The sequence below is a fragment of the Toxotes jaculatrix genome, chromosome 8 (genome assembly GCF_017976425.1).
Source record: "Toxotes jaculatrix isolate fToxJac2 chromosome 8, fToxJac2.pri, whole genome shotgun sequence".
Lineage (NCBI taxonomy): Eukaryota > Metazoa > Chordata > Actinopteri > Toxotidae > Toxotes > Toxotes jaculatrix.
This window is the reverse complement of record NC_054401.1, coordinates 12,625,389-12,647,960: the sequence shown is the minus strand read 5'-3', so window position 1 is coordinate 12,647,960 and position 22,572 is coordinate 12,625,389. Positions and strand designations below refer to the sequence as shown.

The 22,572-nt window shown below is 41.7% G+C and overlaps 1 protein-coding gene across 1 annotated transcript; it reads right to left on the bottom strand.

The window, feature by feature from the left end:
- Positions 1-474: 474 nt before the first annotated feature.
- Positions 475-6,352, bottom strand: LOC121186227 (transcriptional repressor scratch 1-like). Its single transcript, XM_041044912.1, has 2 exons — positions 6,238-6,352; positions 475-1,202 (listed from the first exon to the last, which is right to left on the bottom strand). The coding sequence occupies exons 1-2, from the start codon at positions 6,350-6,352 to the stop codon at positions 475-477; spliced, it is 843 nt and encodes a 280-aa protein (XP_040900846.1).
- Positions 6,353-22,572: the final 16,220 nt, after the last annotated feature.

Below are 22,572 nucleotides of genomic sequence, written 5' to 3'. Positions count from 1 at the left end.
ATCAGAAGGAAAAACTCTTTCACTGCATTTCAGTGCAGGGAGGAACCCAGTAGCTATAGGATTGCTATTGTCTTTGTCGTCATCCTCATCCTCATCATCATCATGATCAGTGTCCCCAAAGTATATGGTGTCATACTGTATCTAGATGCCGGAAGGAAGCCAAGTTAGTATTATTGTCTCTATCCAGAAGAGACAGAGGAAGAGGAGGTGAAGAGTTTTTGAGGAAGTGCATGCGTAGATCAGTTAAATCCTTAAGTGGGCAAATCTCAAGGAGAAAAATTGTGCTATCTTCATCATCATGAATAGGCTCCAAGGGAAGGCAAGGTGGGGGGACGTGAGAGAGAGAGAGAGGGAGGAGGGAAAGCAAGGTCTTAGTCTGACCAAAAATAGATTGTTTGTGTCTGCAGTTCAGTCTGTAAGGATAACGGTAATTTATTTCTGCAGTTTTGTCCGTTGTTTTATCTATGCAGGGGGTCATGCATCTAGGGGGCCGAGAGGAGAGAAGGGGCCTTTGAAGCAGGCAGACTCGTAGTGCTTGTTCAGGTAACTCTTGAGCGCGAAGGTCTTGTTGCAGCGTTTACACTTGAAGTGCTTGAAGGCCGAGTGGGTCTGCATGTGAGCGCGCAGGTTCGAGCGGTCGGCGAAGGCCTTCCCGCAGTGGGCACACCCAAACGGCTTCTCGCCCGTGTGGGAGCGCATGTGGCCCTGTAAAAGCCAAGGTCGACTGAACGCTTTCCCACACACATCACACTTGTGCTTGAGGTCGTGAGTGAGCAGGTGCATGGCCATGGCGGGCATGGATACGTACACCTTCCCGCAGGTCGGACATTTCTTTGCCAGCTTGCTGTCCAGCGAGCGGTGTGTCTGTTTGTGCCGGCTCAGGTTGGAAGACGTGGCGTAGGTTTTGCCGCACTCGTTGCAGGTGTGCCTCTGAATGGTCCTGGGGCTGCCGAGGGCTTTCCTCCTCGAGCGGCCATCAGTGATGAAGAAGGCATCGACCGTGTAACCCTCGCTCACCGCAGCATCTCCATTGATGTAGCCATCAGTGATTTCTGAGCCGGGGCTGTCGGGAGACTCAGAGTCTGGGGCACCGTAGTCACTGTGGATACCATCGTAGAGGGGGTCGGGAGAGGGCACCTTGATCCCACTGTCACTCTCACCATCGTACACAACAGGGCTGATGTAATCACTGATGTAACCAGCTGATATGAAAAAAAAAAGAAAACAGTATTAGGTTATTGAACAATGTGGTGGAAGTTATAATAAAAATGGATTCACACTGTTCCTGGGAATGGGAATCAGAGGTACAGTATACACAAATCTGACTATGCAATTTGTTCCTGCTGCAGCCACAACACAATTTGATAGGTAGTAAAGAATGTAACTTTTCTATATAAAAACTTAGGAGGCACAGAAGGGCACGGGGCAAAATATTTCCACCCACCACACCTTAGACCCTTCATGTGGTGGTAACAAATGCAGTCAACATGCAGAAGAAGCATGTGTATATCCAACAGGGAGAAAAGTTTGGATGGACACCATTGGACTGCTGTAGCCAGCTGAATGGGAAGAACAGAATGAAATCAGATAGTCCTCCTTTCTCAGCTGTATCTTTCTTCACAGACACAGTAATGGCAAACATTCAGCGCACTGACCAGCATTACACAGTTGGAACTGGTGGAATTTAATAAGTGCTTCCTCACTGATGTAAACAACCATATTAGTGAGTATTACACCATTAGTGACTTACACCTGACCTTATAAAGCTGCGCTGTGTGTGTGTTTTTCTGCTTCTCCGTCCCAGTTGAGTGCATTTATTATAATACAGAAACCCATGGGTTGACATAAGCGTTCCAAACAGCTGGTTCATTCAACCAGTAACGTGTTTCTAACATGTTGCTTGTGTGTAACATGTTAAATGTTACATAGTATGTTGTATGTGGACACACCATTGCACTGAGTGCTATGGATGAGCACAAATGCTGACATGACAGACGGTGCTGTAATATATGTGCTGACAAACCAGATGCTTTTTTTCCCCCTTTAAACTGAAAGAGCAGAAAACCAAAGATGGCAGCACAGTAGGTGAAACAGAAGGTTCCGGTAAGATCTGATCCTGGGTCAGCAATTTATACATGCAATTCCAGGAACATCAAAACCACAAGATCATCTGTGGTTATACACAGTATTTTTCCTTTCCTTTTTTTAAATGCAGGGCATTTTGCTGTTTTTAAGAGGCACCAAGTGTTACAGTCCTGCCCTCATTCTAAATGTACTGATAAAAAAAAAAACTGCCACCTGTCAGGTGGCAGGTAAAAGTATACTCAGGATACAGTGATAGTCGCAGTCTTTCAGTATGTGTCAGCCCTGTAGTGATACTGCAGCAACTGTGGTGGCCACTGCCAAGTCCCATTCCCTGCATTTACCCTGCATAAGTGGAAAGGGAAGGCTGTCAACTCCCCATCAATACTGCAGCAGCAAATGTAACTACTACTTTAAACAACTCTGAGTATATGTGAAAGACTGAATTGGCGAATTGTAGGAGAGAATGTGTGTGTCTCTCCCGCACACCTGTTGCCAGTGTAAAAAAAGCCTGCAGTGTTAGTCCGGAGATAATTCAGCAATATAATTCCCCTCAGCCCTCAAAGGTTGCAGTTAAAACAGTTCCTCTGTGAAAGATAAATGCACACAGGCTGACCCTGAACTTGAGAAAGCTGATTTAGCGTGTGAAAATGAGCATCAGCACCACGGAGAGATCCAGTGCAGTGCAGGTCGATGGAACAGTAACAGCAAGGCTGCTGTACAGGCTCAGTCAGTGCAGTCAACAGTATGCACTCAACCTTGTATGCAAGACACAGATACTGAAACTCATTCTAAAGCAGTATAGATATATATGAGCAGATTGGATGATGCTACCACTCCCTCTTGAAATAATGCTAATTCTTTCTAATTTGATGTGTACTTTTTGTGGGTATCATTAATGTGTGAATGTTTCTACAGTCAGTCTAAATATGTGTTTTTTGAGTGTGGATCTACACGTTCTGTTCTGCTCATTTACACTGGGACAAAGGTGCAATTGGTCGCACAACATTAGTTTGTTAAACACATAGGTGTGTAAACACACTGGGCACTTTTTGTGGCTTGCTGTCTTTGACAGCATAGGTCTGGTTTGGTGATTTGAAGGAGAGTTGCTAGGTTAATAGCTTAAATACAGACCTAACTATTACTGAACACAGGCATCCATAAACACAACCTATGATGCGATGCATAATAGTGCACAATATATTTAATACATTTAATATATAATGTCCATAATACACAGTAATGGATCCCTCTTTAGTAAACTTATACTTCACATACATACCAAGTGCCTACACATCATTTAAGAAGGTCCATCTCCACGGAGCAAAACAAAAGCAACACAATGTCCACAGATACACACAAAGCAAAGCGAAACACAAAAAGCGAAGTAAGAAAAATAGCTCTAAGGTCCATATGTCAAAATTAAGATCATTTCTTTTTTTGGCTTTTTTTAAGTGTCAGCTTCTTATGATCAAGATGAAAATTTGCTGTGATCAGTTGGATATGTTTTTGCCACATATGTGTCTCTTTGAAGTTTTCAAGAAGACAGATGGGATTTATTTGTATGCATCACCATCACACTCTCATAAGTCTAGACCTGCATTAAGATGTAGTATTTAAGAAATAGCTGTTATAATTATTCATCCAGTCTCTCTGGGGGGTTTTGAGTAAGCTGCAGAAGCAACAAGCTCCGTGTGAAAGCATATACCTGTCTACATATGATAGGCCCAACTTCACATCTGCGACGGCGTCCCGTCTGAACACACAGTCCCATCACAACACAACACACGGAACAAGCGGTGGGACATAAATTATTCCAAAAGCCGGTGCGTTCTAGCAGGAAGTTGTTCCTAACGCGGTGCGCTGTTGTGTGTGTGGAGCCTGTATTGTACCGTATGAAGAAGCCGCATTAAGCTGCTTCCATCAAATGTTAGGGATGGAGACAAAAGGTTGGCCGGTGCAGGCTTGCGCTGCGCGGTGCTGCTGAGGCGGCAGATCGCGTGTCAAGCCGAGCAGGGCTTGTTAACCTCGGCATAATAAAATACACAGCTGACAGCTTTTGGCTTTATGAGCAGAGGAATACAGAGAGAGCGCGTGCGGAATACACATGTTGATGTGCAGCAACGTGTCAGTGACATTGGGGTGGAAGCAGAGCAGCGGGCTGAATTTACATGGCAAGGACATTCTCTCTCTCTCTCTCTCTCTCTCTCTCTCTCTCTCTCTCTCTCTCTCTCTCTCTCTCTCTTTTCGTGCAAGATGTGACGCACGCAGTTGCAGGGTGTGGGGAAGTTCACAGCTTCAGAAGAGCAGAGGGCAGCTCAAAACAATGAATAACACTGCCGCTTCAGGATAGCTGCAGTGGGGGCCTGCCTTATTACAGCGACAGAGTACATCTAAATATGGTATAGAATAAAATATTATTCATATTCAACACGTTTACCAATGCAGTCTGAAAATATCTGTCCCCCTGGATAGAAGTGTTACTCAGATTGAGAATCTGTGAACTTGCTGAGCATTCAACAGTTCCTCTGTGACGGTAAAGTGAAATCATCTCTGCTCCTCTTTTGTCTTTGTGTGATTATAATGACAGTGTAGGCTTGTGGCAGCAGTTGTGGGCACACAAGACAGTAACACGCCTATTTAAAACAAAAACAATCTCCAGTCTATAGGTGAGGAATCGTCTTGCAAAAAATCTGCTAACACTGCAAAAAACGGGACAGGCACACCTGGACGCGGAGCACAAACACACGCACGCAAACATATAAAAAATCGTAAATATAACTAATCTAACGCTGCTTATCTGTGCTGCACCTGCAGGTATGTGGTGGACACATTCTTCAGTGAACCACTTTTAAACGGTATAAACTACTGTCAACAATTAAAGTGTCACTGTGTTTTATCATATCACTTTCTGTATATGACATCCACACCCAGCCTACAGGATGCAGGAGCGTAGGTTTCATGCATCATCTTAAAACATGATAAGCATCACACCGAGCTCGCAGAAGCATGTCCACAGAAGGAGCAGGTCTGTGAATTAATGAACATTTAGACTCCGGCTAAGCTTTGCCCTCTGTAATCACACAGAACCATAAGAAAGAGGACCAGATATTAATAACCTTTATCCCATCTTTATCTCTTTTAACCTGACTTAGCCTGCATCTGAAGGGGGAGGTGGGGAGGGGAGAGTCCCTGCTGACGATGAGCCAAAAATCAATGAAACACGGGGACTCGCTGGATTTAGTTGATTTCTCAAGTGACCTTTCCGCTTCAGTGGCGGCTCAACTCCTACAACCCAACGATCAACCGCTTAAAATCAAGCCTGCTTTGGCTTTTTTTTATACTCTCGGTAAATAAAAGTGTTGGATCTTGCGGCGCGGTAACACTCACTGAGCGGGGAGGACTGGTTATTGAGACTGGCAGTTCTTCAGCCTTTCACTGTGTCCCTCTCATCCTGTGCTCCCTCTCTGCACTTGCAGCCCTCTGATGTGCACGTAGCTCTCTCAGTCCACACTGATAACTCTTTGAAGTCATGAAGAATTGCTTATTTTGCGATGCACTTGCTTAGGAGGAGGCTTTGAAGCTTTTATTACCCACGAGAAAGGTCGTAACTGTGTGATAACTCCGTGCTGCTGTCTGCTGTTGTTCTGTTGTCAGTGATTATAGGCTATACTTATCCGCCTCGAGTCCACCCACCTCACCCTCCAGGTAGAAAACGACCCTATCATAAGTTTCACATGAAAAGGCTACAGATTAATTATATTTCTAAGAGCAAAGGGACGCCATGGGAGATTTAATACTAGACGCACAACTGAAATAGTAGCTCAAAAATAGCTCAGTATAAATATTGAGTGCTATTGACACACTGTGAGTTGTCTTCTGTTAAGAGTTGGAGGTCTGCGCTGATGTGTCTCAACCTCTGGGGTCGATTTTAAAGAGCAGTCAGAGTAAGGGAATCCTTCTAGGTCACAACAGGTAAATCCACACACGCAGAGCCTTATTTTGGAAACAGCATTGTTAGGTTCCCTGCCTGTCCTCCTCCTCATCATCATCCTCATCCTCTTCTTCCTCCACCTCATCCTCCTCCTCCTTTAAGAGATCGACTTGTTTGTGAGACACCTGTTAGTGCTTCGCTGTGTAGGCAGCCTGACCTACCTTTGTCGTGGAGCCGCAGGCTGAGGTCTGTCCTGTGCCGGTAGGCGTTCTCCAAATCCGCCCCGGTGGAGAAATCATCCAGTTTCACCTTTTTCACCAGGAAAGACCTTGGCATGGTGGTGAGACACCGACACCGACACACACACACACACACTCTCGCTCACAAACACAGCGACACACACTCACAAACACAGCCGATTGCCGGCGGCCTGGCCAGCGTGGTGATTCGCCCGTTACACACCAAGGAGACGGGCGAACCGGAGGAAGATTGTCTTCAGGTTTTGGAGGAAGCACGAGCTGAGAATTGATCCCGGTGAAAGACGTCTCCGTTCACCCGCCGCTTATTTGTAATTTTCTTTTCTGTCTGAGCCTCTTTGACCGTCTTCTGTCACCTCCGCTTAGGTCCTCGTGTACACAAGAACAGAAATGCAACTTCAGCACCGGACAGCTCCCTCCAGGAGTGGGGAAGGGGGGGTGGGTGCCTCGCGCTCTCCTTACTCTCGTGCAAGCGGTAGACCGGGGGACAGAGGCTCGTGAGGAGTCAAGAAACAATCATAATTAAAAAAAAAAAAAAAAAAAAAAAAAAAAATGACAGGCGGTGGTAGGTACCCTGCAGCGCGTGCAGCGGCACGCGGGCCTCTTTAAAGAAGAGGAAGAAGAGATGGAGATGGAGGAGGAGGAGGAGGGAGGGATGCGAAGAAAATAAGAGGGGGAAAAATGGAAGGACGATTTTGGAAGCTTTTCAAAACAAATGTCGGACACCTTGTCCTTCCTTCTTTGCCGCAGAAATAGTCCTTAATTCCCCGTTAACAGCGACTAGGCCTACTCAGGTCGGTAAAAAATCACAATTAGACTCCCTGCGGCCGAATGGATCAACAGCATCCCCTCTTTCTCTTTCTGTATCCCTCTCTCTTCTCTCTCTCTCTCTCACTCTTCCCCTCGGTCTCTCTTTCTGCAGCTTCCGCGAGGTGTTCCCGTGAGTGTGCCGTCTCGCGATCAGCTGTTGGCATTTATAGAGGAGAGAGAGAGAGAGAGAGAGAGAGAGAGAGAGAGGATGGAGGGATGGATAGACACACGGGTAGAGGGAGTGCTTAATTTAATCCTTCCCACATCCCCGGGGAGCAGCGACTGGCCCGGATGATTTATTGAAGTTGTTATCACCCCCCCCCCCCCCCCCCCCCCCCCCCCCTCTCTCTCTCTTTCTCTTTCTCAGTCTTTCATTCTCCTTCTCCCTCCTTCCTCCCTTTCTCTTCATTTTTTGAGCGTGTGTGTGTGTGTTAGTTCCTCTGTGTGTGAGGCGAGGCGCCATGTTTTGGGGAGATAAGAATGGAAATTATTGTTATGGTTTTTTTAAGCACTCATCGATTTGATTCAGCTATCGCAGCGTGTAACATGAATTTTAAATATTGTCCCCGTTGTGCAAGATTTTTGGGGAGTCCATATAGTTTTTCGTTTGTTTGTTTGTTTTCCCTCTCCTTTTATCACCTGCTAAGCATTTTCAGTCTTCTTCTCTTTTTTTGCGCGATGACATGGATTTTATGGGGGAATATTAACTAGCACGTTGAGAGCCTCGTAATTATCATTAATGTGGCCCTGAAGGCAGATGGGTGTAGACCAATTGGAGTGTTTTGCAGTGACTCCCCGGATTAATATGGGAGCAGAGTAATATCTGCTCCGGGGTCACACCAGGTTCACTGACAAGTTTTACTGCAAGATCGAGGATTGTCTTTGCTCTGTGTCCATATTATGTAACAACAACAAAGATCATTTGAGAGATTAATGAATCATCTGTTGCCTTTCTTCATTCAGCTTTCATTCAGTGTGGCCTGATAGTCATATCAGATTTAAAAAAGGAAAGGAAAATATGCTTCTGATATGTTTGTAAATGTCACAGTTTAGAGGGCATGACAACAACTTTAATTAAAGCATTTGATAAATTTGATTTTAAAAGTCTTGATATGTACATAAACTACAAACTGGGGGCCTAAATGTGAACACTGGCAGGTTGTAGGTGCTTCATAAACTGAGGGACTGCACTTTTTCAGTCTGAGACCCAGAATGACAGCGTGTAGCCTAAATATGTTTTTAATTAGTCCCAGGGTGTGAAGTTACACATTACCGAGTTTGTGTTCTTACAAGATTAAAAAGTATTGCCGTGTTTTAATGAGGCAGGTGTAGTGTAGGACACACTGACTCAGGTTTGTGGGCTGTTGGAAAGCTGCTGAACATCTGTTAAAGGTTAGAGGAAGCTCAGTGGATGACTCAGATCCGCAGAGAAACCGCTTAAAGTTCAAGCATTCACTGAAATGGTGGAGTCTGTCGTATCAACTCTGTCTTTGGAGTTTATTGGAGCTAATAGAGTCCGGAGCTGCGGAAACTTGGCCTCACTGAGTTGTTAAGTTGATGCTCGCAGACTTAACTTGGGTAAATGACTCAGAATCTGTGAAAAATTAGACAACATGGGGAAAATATACGTAGGATAAAATGAAACAGAAATTCTGAATTCAGCTGTGAACTGCATCATAAATAACCTCAAAGTTATGAATTAAATTCTAAAATCTCATCACATATAAAGACTTTCTTTTTTTTTTTACACAAAACTTTAAAAACATTTTTACACTGATATTTAATAATTCTTTATGGTACAAATATGCGCATGATGACAATCATACATGTACATGTAGTGTGTCAGTACTTTACATCAGCCAGAGGAAAGATTTTTGTTTTGTTTGCAGTATTACTATTATGTGAATGGTACTGTTAAGGTTACGTGCCTCAAAGACATTTTATTCACAAAGATTGTCAGTGTGTGTTTGTGTGTACGTGTGCTTGACTTTTTCCGGGGGAAATTACTCACAAATCAAGTATTCAGAATATTTAAAAAGTTACTGTCGTTGTCAAATATGAGTCATTTGGCAAAAGGAGAGGCAATTTCTATGACAGTCACGTTGTTCGCTTTCAGTCACATTTTCCTTGACTGAGATTTTTTTTTTTTTTTAATCTTTAGTCTTGCTGGCTAAATAAATGAACTCATAATCTCTGTCAGTCAAACAGATGGAGAAGGACAGTGGAGATGTCAACTTAAAGAGGCAGCATGAGGATGTTTTGCAGAAGGATGAGGGTGAGTTTTCTTGCACACTTGACCATGATGATGAGAAATGATGAAGACTAAACAAACTGAGGCATCCGGGTCATTTGAGTGTGAAACATGGATATCCATGGGCCAGAAGAGTCAGATGTTTGTGTATTTAGTATTGATTTCAGGCTGTGTGGCTTGCACAATATGTGTGTGTTCAGTGTGTGTTTGATGATGAATCATGAAAGTGTGTGTGTGTGTGTGTGTGTGTGTGTTTTGCTACCAGTCCATCTGTTGTCCTTAATCAGGGGAAGAGCAGATGAGTTCCGTCACCTGGAGACTGGCTCAGGGAGGTCCAATTAAACACACAACCAGCTCAACACACACAATACACAACCACCTCTACAACAACTGTCAGTCGACTGAAATAACCTACAACATTAACAACACATGTTCCATCATCATTAGAGGCCATGTGGACACACACGCAACCTAACAGGGAGACATGGACAGAGACAAACATGCACACTTGTGCAGGTCTCAGAACACACACATACACCTGCCAACATGTACACACATGTAGATGTCTACTGAAAAGTGTTTCAAAGCCAACAGAAGAGCTGAGGACACACATGTCCACTACTGTATTATTCATACCCAATATTTAACAAACCACTCATCTGATTTTGACTAAACAAGGACATGAAATGTTTTTCATCACTGACATCTGGCAATTTCAAAATTAGACCGACTGTATATCCTACCAACACAGACTAAGTGCCAAAGTGATAGCGAGTCATTCACTGTGTCTGTGTCAGATTGGGGATGTGAGAGTAATTTCTAGGGATGGGAAGGACAATATTTCACTGCAGCGCACATGAGTGTGAACTGCAGCCAAAAGTGGAAAGCTCTGGGTGTTCTCTCGTTGGTGTCATCCTCACACTTCGCTAACAGCACCACACTTTATTTTTGGGAGAAACTGGGGGTTTTTATTTTGTCAGCAGGCCTTGTGAGCAAAGCAAAAAAAAAAAAAGGTAATACTAATAAAGATTTGCCGCTGGTGTTTTTTTTAATGTGATCAGTTTGTCAGTGCTTGATTTGACTAAGACAGCAAACATATCTAAAATGTTCTCATAACTTCACGATCAGTTATTTACAGCTTTAGTTTTGCTTCCTTTTACTCTTTATATTGTAGACTTGAAACAAAAGTCACTTCTACTTTGTCTATCAGCAACTTTTTAAACAGCTTCAATGAAGCAAGCTGTTAATCAAAGAAAGAGAATGATGAGCTGCTGCATATAGGTACCAGTACAGAGGTATGTAAAGTTGTATTGAGCTGAATTTACCTAAGATCTCCCTGCAACTACTAGGAATGTTTCTCAGAACTTGAATAAAGTATGATTCAAAGCATATAACTTGAGTATTTTACCTCACTAAAGACAGGGAAAAGTGAAGGGATGAAGCTTTAGATATGGAAGGAGACATTTTGCTCTTCACAGGGTTCTTCCATATTTTTTGCAATTAAAGGGTGTGTGTGTGTGCGTGCGTGCGTGTGTGCATGTGTGTGTGTGTGAGAGTGTGTGTGAGAGATGTTGCTCTGAGGTTAGCTTTGATAGATGTCCTGTTTGGTTTAATTGATGCGGTGCCCATTGAAAGCCGACACATGTATTGTACACCTAATATGGAGCCACTGCCCAGCTGCTCTGTGCACATTTGTGTGTGTGTATGTGTAGGTGGACGTGGGTGTGTGCATGCTGCATGGTGCATGTGACAGGCAGGCAGCTGCTGTAGGCCCTCTTGTCTTACACCCCAGCATGAACACATGCACTCAAACACACGTGCAAATGTCTAATAGTCTACTGGAATAACACATAATGCTTTTAGAGTTATGACTCATTGTCACACTCTAACCAACACACACACACACACACACACACACACAGCATGGTAGAGTCATATTTAATCGTCTTTACATGCATTGACTTAAAGGACTCATTAACTAAAGTCTGCAGTATTAAAGCATTCTCAGTATCATCCAAAAACTGAGATTCCAATTTATTAAATTAGTGTTGTTATTATTAATTTGTAGTTGTTTCTGCACAGAAGGTCACAGCATCTTTCTCACCCCTCTTTTTTTCCTCTCTCAGGGATGAGAGCACGTGTGAGGAAATGCTGGTGATTTTAGTGTTCGGCATTGAGATTTCTCCTCTTACTCTAAACGTTTCATCAAGGAGCATCAGAAGTCAAAACATATTTCTGTGTCTTTCCCTCTGCCTGTCTCTCTCTTTGCCTCTCATTTCGTCTTTTCTGAAGGTGAGCCTTGTTCTGTTCTGTCCTAAAGCTGTTCTGTCGCAGTAACGCTAAATATTGCTGAGCAGCTCTTCTCATCAGGCACACACAGCCACACACACACACACACACACCCACACACACACACACATGCACACTTGCAGACACATGCAGAAGTGCTGGGCTAGGGGAGAAATGTGGCCTGTTTCTTTGCAGTTTTTGATGACTCCCGCTGTACTGGTGAAACAGAATGCAGCGTACATTAGCACAGGATAGAGTGTCCCAAAACAGACGAGAGGAGAGGAGAGGAGACGAGAGGAGAGGAGAGGAGAGGAGAGGAGAGGAGAGGAGAAATCAACATACATACTGCAACTACCCTTACATCGGGAAAATCAAATTTTTCAAAGTTTTCATTTATAGTTTCAAGAAGATAAAAATATCAGCCCTACTATAGGTGAGCTGTAGGTTAAACATCAGGAACCACTCTCTTGTTTTGGAGCTTTTGACTGTATCACACATCTTCATCAGCAGATAAACATTGCTCAGCTGTCACAGAACTATAGGTGTTCAAACTTCATCATATTATTATTTATTATATGTATTTTGTCCACATTGGCTCTAAAGTAAAGTTATTCGCATTTGATTGTTTACCTTTGAAATAGCAGTTAGCAAAAGAATGTCCATTCAGTGTCCACTTACTCTTGTTTCAGAGCTTTTGAATGTATTATGGGATCTTCTTCAATTAGGAAAACCAGTGAGGTGTGCCTTGAATGGAAAGTGTTTTGTCAACTTCAGGATCAAAGGTAAAGAATGAACTGCCAAGCTCAATTAGAAACCACGCTTCTGAACTTATGAATTCAGTAAATGAAAACTAGTGTTGGTGGTGTGATATAGAGGATGTAGCCGGTGAATTAGAATTGTAAACCAATTTACAATATCTTAACTGAATACCCCTCCCTTAACGTGGCAGGCTCCATGGAAAAGGACCTGCTCTCTGTGCAGATATTAAAGGCTCATTCTAAGCTGACAACAACGGTATGATTCCTAGTTTCAGGTGATTATACACTAATAAAAACATAATTGTGAATGTAATATTCCTTTTCCGCAAATGGATCCCACTAAATCCTATCTATGCACTGGTACTCTGCTTATATGCATTTAGTTAAAACACCAAGAGACAAATTTGCTCCCTGGTGTAGGAAGCCTGTCTGATCAGTTTTCATACAAATTAATATTCTCATCCACCACATGGTATAAATTGTAATTGCTGCTATTGGTTGACTCAGGGAGCATGCTACATTACTCACAGTGGGACACACACACCCCAACGTTTTTGTTGGGGGGGTTTTTTTGTCCTCAGAGTTTGGTCTTTACAGCCTGATCTAGAAAACCAATGCAGCGCTTCATTAGTTAAATGAATCTGGAAGAAATATAGGATTGATGAGCTCCACTTAGAAACTATAATGCAATTGTATAACGTTCATAATGAACCCATAACAGAAGATTTCACAGTCTGCAAAGTAGAGTGAAGATTAATGCCTCTGACATTTATTTCCGTTGTAGGAGATCAACACCGCACATATTCACACTATCCAAACTAACAAACCTTTGTGCATCTACAAACTGCTGGTCTGGTTGGAAAAGCACCAAAACAGCCTTTTCCCTGTTCTCTGTGTATTTCCCTAAACTCTCTCTGACCCACAATGCCATTGCGAGAGATATTTCTCTTTCTCTCTCTATCTTGGGGTAATTGTGTGAATCAGGAGAGATTGCATTTACCCAGACAGCTGAGTGGCGAGCTGGCAGGGTAATAAATGGCCCGATAACCAGCACTACTCTGATCCCTCTCAGCACAGAAATAAGAACAAAAAAATCATTACCTGCCCCAGACAGGCCTATCCTGCGATGTCACATGCGATAAAGAGAGACATATTTCGGAAACACGGAAAGGGGAAGAGGTGGGGAAGGAAGGTAAGAAAAATGAAAGGAGGGATGAGAGACACAGGGATGAGTTAAGTAAAAGAGTTATGAAAACGTTCCAGGTAACATTTTTATTTGTTTTACACATTGGGCCATTTATTCACTGACTTTGGAGCACAGGACAGAGAGATGGTCGATAAAGTCAGATAAAACGATAAACTGAAATACTGTCAGTGAAGTAGCGAGGTGTTATGTCTTTATCCTCGATCTCCAATACCTCAGTCACAGTTTAAGAGGGGACATGGTTGAGAAGGATCAATGTAACCAGAGTTTTGACAAGAACGTAGAATTTAATTCATATTCTTTTTGTTTTCTGTCCATTCTGAATGTGTGTAACCTCTTAAATGGGAAGATCAAGCATATCAATCAATAATAATCAAATAATAATAATCAAATATTTGGAAGTACATTTTACCAGTACACACACACACACACACACACACACACACACACACACACACACACACACACACACACACACATAAAGTCTCAGCAGTGTATGCAAATCCAAGCACTGGCTTTGAAACTGACATTACTTATTTAGCTAGCATTCATGTACAGTACAAAGGCAGTCACTCCAGCATCAGGTTGATGTTTTTAGGTTTTGTTAGTTACAGGACTGGATCACATGATCACACAGCACGAGTGAGTTTGTGCTGCAGCCAACAATTCATGTCAAACCAGGGCAGATCTGTCGGTAGCTCTAGATTCATTTGGAATAAAAACAGGCTTCAAATGAATCACATTCTGAACTTAAAGCTTCTATAATTAATGTGTTTTATATTAACATTGGATCAAATGATTACTTGTATGTCTCAAACTGATAAACCCACAGAGAATTATCACTTGACTGTAGTTATCCTCAGTTCTTCTTTCAGCTCATTCTTTTCTAACAGTCTGCAACTCAACGTTTTTTGATTCAGTCACACTGGTCTCATAACTTTGTGTACAGCTGCAACAAACAGCTGTTTTTAATGGGGTAGAGAAAATGCAAAAGCCTACTGTCCACTAACTGCTCAGCACCAAACTCCAGTCAGACACAGTAAGAGACTAACTGGTGAACACAGTGGAGCATTTAGCAGCTAAAAAGCCAGATATTCCCCTCACTAGTTGGTGGAAAACAAAACAGAGGTAAAAGGAGTTTAAAAAAAAAAAAAAAAAAAACAACTTAGAATTGAATGCCACTGTTGCTGCATGTCTGCTCAATATGCAAACAGGTAACTGCTTGCTAAGAAAATTTCCATATCAACATTAGAGGTAATAAAATATCAGTGTTTTTTTTTATTACTAACAGTCTTCTCAACTATACACAGCTTTTGTGAGGTTAGTAAAATGAATTAGATGTTTCTCTGTTGAAAGAAAGGAGAAGAAGCTAAGACTGTGCCGAAAAACTCCTCAGCGGATGCTCTGGCTCAGTGCTCTTCCTCCTCCCCTCCCTCCTCCTCTTCATCTCTGACTGTTTCCAATATTGTCAGAGGTTTCATTCTTTTATTCCATCCACACCACTATTGCTTCTTAGATTTTTTTTTTTTTTCATCTCACACACAAGCAATCTGTCTCTCAGACACACGGTCACTCACACCCCCTTGCTCACACACAGATAAACATGCTCACATGATTACAGATACACATAACCATTGTGCAGACCGTGCGCACAACACAAATTCCTGCTCATACACACACACACACAAACCACTCACAGCCTGTATGTATGAACCCCTGAGGCAGTGCTGTAGCATTAGTAGCCGCCTGATGTTCCATCAGCAGGACAACATATTACTATTCTAACACACTACTGTTCAAATGTTCTAATGTTTTGTCAATACTGTTAAATCAACTTTATTTGCCCCCAGAGGCCAAACAGTTTACAAACACACTTCTGTTATGAAGGAATGAAATGAACTTTGAATGAACCCATTACACGATTATATTTTTTTATTCACATAAAATAAATATTTTTAAAGTAAGTGTAAGGCCTTTGCCCATTTTCTGAGATTATTTTTATGTCATCTTTGGCTTATGAAACAGTACGGTCAGAATAGCCTGTGCATGAGACCTCTGAGGCACCGTGTCCCTCGAGGGGGGTTTGATTCAAGTTTCACAACACAAAAATATTAAGTACAGTCATGTAAACTACTGTATGTTTAAACTCAGGAATGATGTGAGTTTGGAAATGTAAATGTAAAAGGCAAAAATATATTTACATAGATGAGGTAGGGAAAGCTATGAGAAGGTGAATTGTAAAGGTGAGTGTTGAGTGAGGACTTGACTGTTTCTAATTCTGGGACACAGGCAGTTAGGTTTGTCTCCAGGGTTTCCCTCCAGTGTTTGGAGAGTGTTATGGGAAAATGTCGCCGGTGTAGTGTGTTTTGTGTGGCAGTGACCTTTTATGGATCGTAAAGCTGGAGGAGCTCCACTGCACCTAAGGAGCAACGCTGTTCCAAGTAAATTCTGTTTAGGTTTATGCAATGAAAAATACTAACTGTCTTGTGCAGGTTGTGTCACATTTTCCCTCAGGAGGTCAGTGATGTTCGTATCACTGAAAGGCATTTTGTCTCCATGCTGATGTCAGCTTACAAGCCACAGTGACATATTTAAGATTAATTGCCTTCTCTGATGGTTTATCTATATATTGAACAGTTCAGTGTCTTTTAGAGAGGTTGGTTCACTTTCATTGCATTGTGACTACATGAAAAGACTCTAATCTCTTTGACCAGGGAGTCCTGTGCATCTAACATTCTGACATAAATTCTGTATTTTCCTTCTCGCATAACGCTCCTTGTCTTTGCCGTTATTTTAACTGTAAAACCAATAACTTAAGCAAATATCAGGTTATTAATTACAAATGTAATTTCTCACACTTGTGTGTCATAAGTGTCATTGGTTGCTCAGTGACAGTAACCAGTAACGCCATCTTCCGCTTTTCACATTTGAAACCGATGAGAGCCTTGTCTCCTCTATATCACTGTAATACTACCTGAATGTCTTTCCTTCAAAGCTGGAGAGAACAAGGCCATTTTTTTCCTTGACACCAGCTGCAACAACATGGCCACAGAGGCAGTTTTGAGCACTTTGGCAGGTGTTCGAAGTTTGAAAATGGCCATGTTCTGGCCCATGACTACTGAGTACCCATGTAATAATGTTGTGATGACTACTTATGAGTAGTCATGGGTTAGAAAGTCAACATATTAATGGGTATCGCAGCTGGTGTAATCCCATCGGGAGATGTTTTCTAGTTCTTGCTTGTATCTCATGCAAGAAACACTTGTTCACTCTGACAAATGTTGGTGTACTAAGTAATGACTGGAGTGACGTTTTGATAATAAAATAAGGATGGATAAACTGCACTCCTACACATAACACACAGCTCTCAGTCTCCATGTATTAATTCAGTCTCGAAAAGTGACTTAGTAGATGGAAAAGATGAAGCAGTGCCTGTTCTCCGAGGTCAGTCACGCAGTTATGCAAATGCAGAAGTTAACTGGTGGGTTGGACTACTTGTAATATATGGGGAATGGACCAATTTAAGAAAATCTCTGAAAAATTTCTGAACACTAATGAGTGATGATAAGGACCAGGTCCTGAACAGGAGGACAATTTCTGATGAAATCCCTCCTCTGTGTTGTTTTTAACTGATTCAAATTACTGCCTTTTAAAAGTTATTTGTGAATTAACCACCACTTTCTCGTGTCTTGATTTATGCAAGTCTGTTTTCTATTTTAAAATAGTGCTAATTATAAAATGACCATATGATCATCCATATGGCTCATTCTAATTGCATCTCTTCTCATCTGTCATTATACACTGATAATAAGCCACAGCTTTCTCTGTGTTTATACCTGTTCTTTTTCAGTCCACTGTCTCCGTGCTCAAACCTCTGAGTTAATGGAATGTGAGAAACAAATAAAAATATCACCTGGACTTGTTCCATCACCCCCTCTCTGTCTCACTCCCAATCATCTATTTGCCAACTTCTCTTTTATTACCTTTCTTTTTATGCTTGTTTGTTTGTTTACTTCTATCTTTCTTTCTGCTCTTACTCTCTGAAGAGGCAGTAGGTTGGCTGCCAAGACATCCATGTCCCCCATAACATCACCATGATCAGATGCCAGGAAACCTGCAGAGATAAATTAAGGTGTATTCTTTGCTAGTTGCTATGGGTGTGAGAACTAACATTGCACTGTAATATACTGTATATACTGTCTGCAGCTATTCGCTTGATTTCCAATAGTTCTTAGCTGGTGCCTGGAGATGGTTAGCTTAGCTTAGCATCAATACTGGAAGGAGAGGGTAACAACTAGCCTGGATCTGTCCAAAGTAATGTCTACTGTCTAAATCTCACTAATTAACCCCTTTTATTAGTTTAACAGAAGCAGAAGTGTAAAAACAACAATTCTAGCTTTACCCATAATGGACAAATGTGAGAGTGATATCGACCTCCTCATCTAACTCTCACAAAGAAAATGAATGAGAATATTTCCCAAAGGTCACCAGCTCTCCAATGAAATAGTTTAAATGCATTTGAATACCAACATCAGTACACTTCTTACTTCCCTGGACTTAATCTGCCTAGTTAACACTTTATTTAAGGAGCATTGTTATAAAGTACAAGCAGGTTTGTTTCTGTCTATACATTGTGGTGCTGACACTCTGTACTGGCCTTTTTTTTTACTGAAAACAAATTCCACCTACTATATTCTATTAAAAGTGGAGTGTTATGTGGTCATCCTGAAAATATCAAATTATGGCTTTTTCCACAAGAGTTACTTCATAAACTGTTTGACACCGTGAACTTAAAAATCTTGCATGTTCTGTTTGCTGTAACAAGCTCTGATTAATCTATAATGGTAATAATTATTATTATGATCCACAATGTGGTAATAATGTGTATGTTTTCTAGAATTCTTTATGAGTACCACTTCAAATACAGCTGCTGCAGGTGAGGGAAACAGTAGGAATGAATACCAGACAGAAGTCGGGTGGGCAGTTGGTTTATACTGAATTATTAGTATTAGCAGTAAAATAACTGCCTGGCTGTAAAACCACTGTAACTATCTATTTATTTATTTAGCTGTAGCCTCAGGCAACAGCAAACTGGTCCACAGTCAGCTACATCAACCAGTGGAAAAGCCCCTCCGTGTGTGTGTGTGTGTGTGTGTGTGTGTGTGTGTGTGTCCATACAGTCTGCCTGGTTGTTTATGACCACACCAGACAGAAGCACAGCTAATGCAGAACAGAGCAATAATAATTCTCCTCTACATAGTCTCCCTCTCTTCATGTCTCTACACACACACACACACACACACACACACACACACTAACTTTGTCCTCCAATCTCTCTCTTTCTCAGTCTCTTTGCTGTCCTTCCCCTCTCACTCTCTCTGTACCTCTCTCACTCCCCATCTGTCGCTCCCTCTCTCTTCCCTCCTCTCACTTCGCTCGGTCGGTGAAGATGGATCACTCTGTGTCTGTCAGCAGTAGTATCACAGAATGAGAATGTATTGTCTGCTGTCTCAGATAATAAATGCTGCTATCTACGCTACTGTTCCCGGTCATAATAGATGGCCCATATCTACACAGCTTCTGTTTATGAGATTATCACAGCCCTCTGCTGTCCCCCAAGCCCCCGACAGGAGAGATGGAGAAATTACTTTATCGCTAGGGGGCCCGAAAGTTATCATTTGTGAGGAATTCGTCGAGTGGGAGCTTTGTGAATTGGCAGTTACTGCCACTTCTACTGTGGCGTCACACGCGCTCAGAGTGTGAGCACAGAAGCAGGAGAGGTTAAATTGTTCTGTGATTGCTCTTTTATGCTGCTTGAATCCGTGATGTGTTATTGAGAGAGGCCACTTGAAGGAGGGAGAAAAAGATTAGCATCAAACCAAACTCTCTCCTCTCGTCTTTATGGTACATCACCATTTATCATTTTTTTATCTTGTTTTGATTTCTGTGAGCATGTACCCAGTTCATACAAGTAATCACATATAGATCTCATACTGTGGGGTTTATACATTTACAAAGGCCCTGGTGCTGAGTGCATTATTAAGATGTTTGAAGCTTTTTCACTAGCTGCTCATTCAAATCAGTGCAGATCCTGTGATAAATGAAGGTCTGGGAAGCAGAGAGAATTAGTCACAGTCACTGGTCACTGTTGGACAGGGTTGCCAGTCATTAGAGAGAGCGTGTGTGTGTTCATGTGTGTGTGCGGTATTTATTACTGCTGGTCACTGAGGGAGTCTGTTGACATTCGACCTCAGTCTTGACCACCTGACCCCGGCCTGACCTCTCTGTCTGGCTGCGACTGCAGAGCAGAGGGTCTCATTGGCTCGAGCTGCTGACTGATGGTTCTCCTCTCCTCTCTTGGCTAAAAGCCGCGACCTGAGCCTGTCCACAACAGGACCAGGCAGGATGAGCCAACAGGGGCAGCTCAACATGACCATCATGTACAGATACTCACAGACACTGTACAATTGGTACATGTGGGCATCTATGAGATACATCAAATTTGCTGGTAATATTCCTCTGTGTTGTTGTTAGCAACAAAACTAACTTAAATTTTACACACAAATTGTTGGTGTGTAAAATGTCATTGTCAATATGACAAAGTGAATAATGCATGTTCTAAATAAGACTCTATGAGAGAGATAAGAATGTTTTTTAGTGCTTATGTTAACCTTAAAAGCAAGCTTTTAAAACATAAAATCATTATGTTTTAAAAGCAGAGGGCGAAAAGCTCTCTGATTCAGATGAATAATAAGCCGACTAACCACGTTAACTCCTGTATTCCAACCCAGACTTTTGGCAGAAAGCGCTGACCAATACTTCATACTTGCCCAGTGCTGTGACCGATGGCTCTAATTGGCCGAAGACCTGAACAGGGGCTTTAATTGGCTATTGGCCCTGTCCATATGAGCAGAAGGGACAGCTGGCTCTAAGCCATGCCGCCTGCTCTGCTGCACATGGCTATTAATCTGAACTACTGTAGAGTTTTGCTTGAATTTCATCTTCACACAGAGCAAGAGTCCAGTTTAAAAAAAAAAAAGAATTTGCACATATTACTTCTACAGTCTTGGCACATGACTAATTTTCTTCCATAGCCTGAAGATGGGAGCCAAGACCTTTACTAATTATGTCATCATGAGAGAAGAGACCGCTTTTTGGAAACTGACAATGTGTCAGAACTGTCCTGTGACAGTTTTCCATGTAAGAGAGATAAATCTTTGTGCACACATTTGTACGATTGCATTGTGGCCTTCTTATAAATAAAGCTCTGAATAAGACTCGAATTATTGCCAAAAGCTTAAAGTTACATAGCAGTTTAACTTATAAAGGTCATCTGTGCTGCATCTGGCTTCCTGCCATGCGAATCTAAGAAGAAAGTGTTCTTATCTACAGCAGAGAGCAGCCAGAGAGATGAAAGTTAAAAATACAAACTATTTAAGTGCTATGTTTAATCTTTTGATGCCAATTTGAGATGACTGTATTAAATTCAGATGATATAAAATATGGACACCCCAAAAAAGCTTTTATTTGCATAAAATGGACTGATTTTTACTGGAAATCTTTACAGGACAAACAACATGGGGGCTTTAAGAGGAGGGATGTTTTCTGGTCTCCTTCCTGTATTTTTAATGCAGTGAATGACTGTGTAAGAAGTCACTGCAAACATGTTTTATCTTCTCAGTAAAACAGAAAGAAGAGCCCTTTGAATGAGGAAGTATCTTCGTCTGTGTGACTAGAATCAACAAGAGAGGTGTCAAATTTGAGAAACGTCAGAAGTGCTATTAGCATGAGATGGAGGCAGGGAGCATTTCAACCATGCACCAAGGTGTCACAAATCATCTGATAATTACATTCTGATGGTTAAAATGGCTATATGCACCAGTTTAAGTTATTCCTATGGGATGTTGATCTGCTGCAGCCACAAATGGAGAAAAAAAAAACCAAAACAGCAAAGAAAGACAACAAATACACACAATAGACTACATTAATAGAACATTGTAAAGATTGTTTAACTGCATGACGAACTGAAGTATGAAAAATCAAAAATTGCAGCAGAAAATTGTAACAGAAGTAGAGGAAAAACATGTAAATCAAAGCTATAAATTCTGTACATAGCTATAGATATGATGAATAATAATAGGTAGTTAAATGAGCATAGGAGGAAACAATATATTACCACAGGCAATAAGAGCCTATATTGTGAAGTAGTGTAGTGTAAGTGTAAGTAGTGTAGTGCAATAGTAATGACATGAACTTGTTGACAGCAGTTACATATGCACTGAAGTTATGTCATGCGTGATAAAAAAAAAATACCTGCTGTATAAACTTTGCAAAGTTGTACACACAGCTAGCAACTATAGAATGATTTGGAGAACTACATAACTAGCTGTCTCCCACATCACAGTCTCCAGATGGAGGCACCATATGTAGAGGAAGAAATCCTTCTTGGTGTGGTGAAGCTCTTTTGGTAATTACGATCTGTTGTCCAGTCACAACATTCAGTAAGTTTTAGTTACAAGGGGCAGTTCATCACTTACGGCTTTTCCTTGAAGCCAATTTGTTCCCTTAGAAAAGGTTGTCGAGTTTAGATCAAGTGTTTGTTTTCACTTATATTCTAAGTTCAGTCATAGATTTTTGTAGCTAATTGGCCAACTGTTCACATCAATCAGAGGACACACTGAAACGCCCAGATACCTTCAGAAAATACAAAATTATCAATACTCACTTCAGCCAAAACAAACTTTTGCAAGACAGATTGCAGATAAGAGATGCCTGTGATGTAATTTCATTTTGTGAGACAAAACGTACAGTTAACCCTGCCCTTTTCTCCATTTTTCCTTTTGTCCTCTTAAACTGACCTTTATTTCTTCATTGTTTAAACAGTCCAGAAAGGTCAAAGGATTCAGTTATGAGGCTGAGTAAGGATTTCCAGAAGCTTTTAAGCTCATCATGTGAAGAAAGGAACAGAGTGCTGATATGGTCCAAAC

What these genes read in the sequence shown, in the direction of transcription:
- LOC121186227 (XM_041044912.1), bottom strand. Translation starts at nt 6,352, where the DNA reads ATGCCAAGGTCTTTCCTGGTGAAAAAGGTGAAACTGGATGATTTCTCC. An exon ending in CCTGCGGCTCCACGACAAAG is followed by an intron (nt 1,203 to 6,237) that starts GTAGGTCAGGCT and finishes TTTTCATATCAG; the next exon opens with CTGGTTACATCAGTGATTAC.